General features: G+C 48.0%; 1 protein-coding gene across 1 annotated transcript; it reads left to right on the forward strand.

Annotated features, from left to right (window-relative positions):
* Positions 1-3,260: 3,260 nt before the first annotated feature.
* On the forward strand, positions 3,261-4,512 carry RPS29 (ribosomal protein S29). The gene is made up of 3 exons (XM_073350232.1): positions 3,261-3,380; positions 3,634-3,733; positions 4,365-4,512. The coding sequence occupies exons 1-3, from the start codon at positions 3,319-3,321 to the stop codon at positions 4,371-4,373; spliced, it is 171 nt and encodes a 56-aa protein (XP_073206333.1). The 5' UTR covers positions 3,261-3,318; the 3' UTR covers positions 4,374-4,512.
* The last annotated feature ends 2,015 nt before the right edge of the window (positions 4,513-6,527 follow it).

Consider the following 6,527-nt stretch of genomic DNA (forward strand, 5'->3'; position numbering starts at 1 on the left):
TTTCTTTATACGTATTGTCTCCTCCACAAAATCTTCTTCCTTGCGTGAATCTCATCAAATGAGTCCTCTGTGTGATTCCTGATCAATGTTGTATTCTCTATTATAACACATACTAACATGTCAGGGCTGGCCTTACCATGAGACGAACTGAGGCGGCTGCTTCAGGTGCCAGACTGTGGGAGGGCTTCACTAGGACCCAGAGTTTCAAAGTTTTGGCCCAAGTGAGGGGGCATGGGGGCGTCATTTGAGCTCGCCGCCTCAGGTGCCAAAATGTTGTGGGCCAGGCCTGTAATATGTCTTTGTTTATCAACTCCCGCCACTTCTTCTTGGGTCTGCCTCTCTGTCTTTTTCCTTCAATCCGTTCGATTCTCTTACCTACGTAGTTGTCAGGATTGTGCTTTACAGACCAAACCATGTGAGAAAAAAATGGAGTGTGATGACATTTACAAATGATACCTGGATTTTAGCTTGATTTTATTTTATTGACATAAGCTTTCCTGCTGATGTAAATGATTGTTGGTTTTAATTTGAAAGGTTTTATTTCCTTACACTTTGCCCCACTAGTGAATGAGTCCTAACGTCTATGAGTTGAAAAAATACTCCATCTAGTGTCAACATCACAACTTGCATTGCATTTAAATGTCTGTGCACTGTATGATGTCCTAAACTTTTAAAAAGAAAAGGAGTACTTGTGGCACCTTAGAGACTAACCAATTTATTTGAGCATAAGCTTTCATGAGCTACAGCTCACTTCATCGGATGCATACCGTGGAAAGTGTAGAAGATCTTTTATACACACAAAGCATGAAAAAATACCTCCCCTCACCCCACTCTCCTGCTGGCAATAGCTTATCTAAAGTGATCACTCTCCTTACAATGTGAATGATAATCACCTTGAGCCATTTCCAGCCCAAATCCAGGTTTTCTTGGGCTGGAAATGGCCCAACTTGATTATCATTCACATTGTAAGGAGAGTAATCATTTTAGATAAGCTATTGCCAGCAGGAGAGTGGGGTGGAGGGAGGTATTTTTTCATGCTTTGTGCGTATAAAAGATCTTCTACACTTTCCACAGTATGCATCCGATGAAGTGAGCTGTAGCTCACGAAAGCTTATGCTCAAATAAATTGGTTAGTCTCTAAGGTGCCACAAGTACTCCTGTTCTTTTTGCGAATACAGACTAACACAGCTGTTACTCTGAAACTAAACTTTTAAAACAACATGAGAATTTGAGGCCTATAAAATGTCCAGTACTGGAGAAATAGGAAGAAATGGCACAGAATTGTGAACAACGACAACAACAAAACTCCGTGGTGAAAAGGTGGTGTCAGAGGGGAGAAGCTGGTAAACTATCTGTGCCTTGTGCTGAAAGCACTCATTCTGGATTGCAATGTCCTGGGAAGATCCATCCTATGTTCATGTACGTTGGAAGTCTGGAGTAACTCCATTGGAATCAATTGAGGTGTAAGCCAGATCAGCCTCATGGTTGTTAAATCTTATTTTATTCTCTGAGTCAAAGAAGTTGCAACTTGTATCTGCAAGATGTGAACTGTTGGTGAAAATAGAATTAAGATGTGTGTTGGGTGGAGTCCCTTTAATATTCCCATGTCCCTTATATATCAATTGATAGAATATTCCTATTGATCATTTTCTCTCTTCTTTCAAACCCATGCTTCCTATACTACATATGTAGCCTATATCTTAAACCATTGTTATTCTTTTTGTTTTGAGCATAGATCTATTCCCCTAGTTCTGGGATCTGACCATTGGGACAGGTGGAATTTGTTGGGCTTGATTTTTTTCCTCTCAGTCACATTGCTGTTACACCAATTACTTTAATCTCAGTGGCATTATGGCTCGTTTACACAGTTATGCGAGGACAGTTGTGCGGTAACTGTGGAGGGAAAATGACACAGTCCTGGTTCTATCTTCCCCCACATTATGAAAAGTCTGTGGCTCACCATCTCCCCCATTTAAAAGAGACTGGGGCACCCCGATTAAAAGAATCGTATTTCACCACAGCTTGTTCCTCTTTATAAAGAGTTGTGTCCCGCCTTCCTCTCTGCTAGAAAATCTCTCACTGTCTTGCCCGGGCTAAGCTGGGAGTCGGGTTAGTGCATCTCTCCTCCGCTTCTCGCACAGAGCAGAGACTGATTTAGGGACATTGATTCAGGCACGGGACTGACCCCTGCCGGCTGCTGGGGCGAACGCAGCGGCTCCGAGCTGCATTTCCAGCCTGGGACCAGTGGGAGGCAGAAGGAGCTGAGCGAGACTCGCAGAGGTGAGGGTGCTGGTGTCTCCCAGGGTCAGCGTGAATAGTGGGGTGGACCGTGTGAACAGCCAATGGAGCTCTGCATTGGGTGGGTGGGTGTGTGTGAGAGACAGAGAGACAGGGTCCCTGTCTCTCCAGCCCCCCGGCAGACCTTCCCCACCAGTGCAAAAGGCCATGGCACCCCGGGGCGGGGACTGAGCCTCTGAGACCCGTCTCCTGCAGTAACCATCCTGGGTGCCCCTGACCCCCACCCAGTTCAGGATTCCAGTGGGTGGGTGGGTGCCCACCAGTAAGCACCCTGGGTGCGTGTGTGGGGGCCCCCTAACCCCGCCCAGAGTATCCTGGTTTGTAGGTGCCCCATCACCTCATTAAAAATCCTGTTCCCTTGCCCCCAAACAGGATCCTGGGGGCCGTGTTTCCCCCCCATACAAGCTCTGTGGTGGGTGCACAAAAAGAGACCGTGTCTCACTGTCTTGCCCAGGCTACGCTGCAGTGGCTATTCACAGGCGCGATCCCACTACTGATCGGCACGGGAGTTTTGACCTGCTCCGTTTCCGACCTGGGCCGGTTCACCCCTCCTTAGGCAACCTGGTAACCCCAAGCTTCCCAGGGATCACCATATTGATGCCGAACTTAGTGCGGACACCCGATCGGCATAGCCCACTGCAGCCCAGAACTCCTGAGCTCAAGCGATCCACCGGCCTCAGCCTCCCAAGTAGCTAGGATTACAGGCGTGCGCCACCGCGCCCGGCGATACAGTGAGCTCCCAGCCTGTTACTAGAGGCTGCAGCGATGATGACGTCACGAGCGGGAAGGGGAAGCAAAATATTTCTGCGCCTGCGCGTGGTTGGCGCGGCGCTCCCCCTTGCTCCACTCGCGCCTGCGCACGCCGGGGGACACGCGCTCCGATCTCAGCTGCGCCTGCGCAGTCTGCAGAGAGCCGAGCGATTCCGCTGTGCATGCCGGGACGTTCCGGCCGGCCAGGGTTGATTAGCGCATGCGCGGCGGGGCCCACTCCCTTTCGGCGCGGTGCGAGCAGCGGGCAGGATGGGTCACCAGCAGCTCTACTGGAGCCACCCCAGGAAGTTCGGCCAGGGCTCCCGCTCGTGGTGGGTGCCGCCGGCTGGGGCCCGGGGGGCCGCCCCCCTCCCTCCCCCCGCCCGGCCGGCCGCCATGACGGGCTCCGCGCGGGGCTCGCGGCCTGGCCGGGCGGGACCCGCTGCGGGAAGCGGGCTGAGGCGTGGGGGGTGTCCCGGGGGGGGGAGGGGGTATCGAGGCGGGGGCCGTGGGTGGGGCCGGCCCGGAGAGGGGGGGCCGGGGGGGCCGCTGCGCTGACCGGCTTTTCCCGCTCTCGCCCCGCAGCCGCGTGTGCTCGAACCGCCACGGCCTGATCCGCAAGTACGGGCTGAACATGTGCCGCCAGTGCTTCCGCCAGTACGCCAAGGACATCGGCTTCGTCAAGGTGAGGGGGGCCCCCCCGGGCCCGGCCTGCTGCGCCCCCCGCCCCGCCCGCCGCTGGTCTCCGGGCTCGGCTCGCGCGGGCGGCCCGCTCCGCAGCTCATCCTTGGGGGAGGGGGGCTCAACGCGGCGGTGTCAGGCCTGGACCTGGAGCTCCTGTAGCTGGTTTTCACGGAGAAGTCCTCAGTGCAGTGGCCTTTATGCAGTCCCTTAGGTCGTGGTCTGTATAGTTACTGTTTGCCCTAAGAAACTGAGCCTTTCCCGAAATGCATGTGCTGGAAGGAAATCTCCCTGTTTATTGAGGGGCAGCACCAGTCTTTGTGCTCTAATGTGATGTCCAGACAGGCTCGTTGTAGTTGACTGTACTGTGCTTCATGAAAAGAGGGGGTACGTGGGAGTTGGATGGTTGTAACTTTGAAATCATCACTTGAAATGGCTTGGTTCTGATCCTTGCCATCTGTTCCTTACTAGCAAATAGCTCCTTCAGATGTTACTAGTATAAGCCTTCTGCTGTAAGACTGAATCCTGATGCTTAAATATCCATTTAATGGCTGGAGAAAATGCATGATTTGGAAATTGGTCATTTGTCTAGATACCAACTTTACCCTTCACAACTTTTTTTTTCCTCTTTTCAGTTGGACTAAACACTTCTCAAGAAGATGAGATGTCACAAGGAGACTTCTGGACATAATTCTCTGCCTAATTTGGATAACTGGGCACACTAAATTTACCAAGTCTTTGCCATGCTATTTTGTATATAAAATAAAATGGCCAAACAGTCAATTCTGCTTTGTTTAATTTGTGGATACTTGAAATTTAAACTTCCAGTGTAAGGAGTTAAATTTGCTTCAGTGTAGTCAAAGTTAAATGATTTTATGTACTATGCTCCTTTGTTATACTGTTTTATATGAAAAGGTGAACTGTTATTGAAATACAGTATTTCTTAATGGGAATGTTGTGCAAAGAAATCCTCCATGTTTACAGCCAATGTTGTCTGAAACAAATCTTAATACACTTGAAGTACTAGACCTCATTCTCTCATAAAAAGGATTAAACTGTTAATACAATCTAAGAGCTTTGATTTGTTGATAACTTCTAAATAAGTGAATAGGGCACCTATTACCTCAGTATACCCTAGAAAGTGTATGTCTACAGTGCAGTTAAACACCTGCAGCTTACCTCTGCTAGCTGTAGATGTTCAGGCTTGGACTCGCAAAAAGAAAAGGAGTACTTGTGGCACCTTAGAGACTAACCAATTTATTTGGACTGAAGCCTGAGCTCTGGGACCCTCCCCCATTGCAGGGTCGCAGAGCTTGGGTTCTAACTTGAACCCCAATGTCTACATCATAATTAAACAGCCCCTAAGCCAGAGTGAGCTGGCATGGGCCAGCTGCAGGTGTTTAATTGCAGTGTAGAGGTATCCATATAGGGTGAAATGCAGGTCATGGCAAGAATGTTAAACTAGCTAGTTATAAATGCAGTATCAGCCCTATCATTAGTAGCTTCCCACAAGGGTAAGGCTAGAGTGAGAGGCAGTAACCAAATAGGCATTGTTTTGCTGGACTGAAGGGGAAACAGTCTAGCATTGAATGTCCTCTACAGTTTAGAGGATAGGTCATGGATATAGAGTGATCGGGATAGTTTAAGCTCCGTGGAAGCAAACAATTTGTGTTAATATGGGTAAATGTATACATTTTGGAAGAAAGGATGTAGGTCCTACACTATGGAGGACTCTTATCCTAGGAAGCAGGGATTCTGAAAAGATTTGGGGGTTGTGATGGATAATCAGCTGAATATGAGCTCCCAGTGCAGGGCTGTTGCCACAAGGCTAATACTCCTTGGATGCACAAAGGGTAATTTTAAGTGGGCATAGAGGGGTTATTTTCCATTTATATTTTGGCACTAGTGCAGCTGCTGCTGGAATAATGTGTCCTGTGCTGGTATCGACAGGTCAAGGAAGATGACAGATCAGAGAGGATTCAGAGAAGAGCCATAAGAATGATTACAGGATTAGAAGTTATGCCTTTGTAGTGATAGTCAAGGAGCTCAATCTATTTAGTTTAACAAAGAAAAGGTTAAGGGGTGACTACAATCTGAAAGTATCTACGTGGGAAATACTTGATGCTGGGCTTTTCAGTGTAACAGACAACAGGTATAACAACCCACTGGGTAGAAGTTGAAGCTACACTTCAGATTGGAAATAAGGTGTACATTTTTAAGTGAATAATTTTAACCATAGGAACAGTTGACCAAGGGTTGTGGTGGATTCTCTGTCACTGACAGCTTTTAAATCAAATTGGATGTTTTTTCTAAAACATCTGCTCTCGGAATTATTCTGGGGAAGTACTATGGCCTGTGTCACATAGCAGGTAAGACTAGATAATCATAGTAGTCCTGCTGGGCCTTGGAATCTGGTTTGATTTTATTTTTATAAAGAACATTTGGTTCACACAGACTCAAATTTATGAGGGTTAACACTCTGACCTTTGTGGGGGAAAATGCCATGCTGATTATAGTGACAGTTCCTGTTTCACTACAGTATATGCCACCAACTCCCACTGGAACTACCAATAGTGCTCTAGTTAGAAATGGAAATGAGCTGCTGGCTATGTAGAGAGAGACATTTATTTGAAGAATGGGTAATTTTGTTAATCTAAAGAAGAAATAGATCACCCAGAAATTATATAGGCTTAGTGCTGGAATTACTAGGTGAAGTTCTATAGGTTTGTATTGTGCAGGCGATCAAACTAGGATCCCTTCTGGCCTTTGAAGATGTGATGCATCATACTTAACCACTT

The sequence above is a fragment of the Lepidochelys kempii genome, chromosome 6, assembly GCF_965140265.1.
Source record: "Lepidochelys kempii isolate rLepKem1 chromosome 6, rLepKem1.hap2, whole genome shotgun sequence".
NCBI lineage: Eukaryota > Metazoa > Chordata > Testudines > Cheloniidae > Lepidochelys > Lepidochelys kempii.

Bases quoted from the DNA above. Each gene is read 5' to 3' on its own strand.
- RPS29 (XM_073350232.1), top strand. From the start codon at position 3,319: ATGGGTCACCAGCAGCTCTACTGGAGCCACCCCAGGAAGTTCGGCCAG. The intron at 3,381-3,633 runs GTGGGTGCCGCC...CTCGCCCCGCAG, and splicing joins GGCCAGGGCTCCCGCTCGTG to CCGCGTGTGCTCGAACCGCC.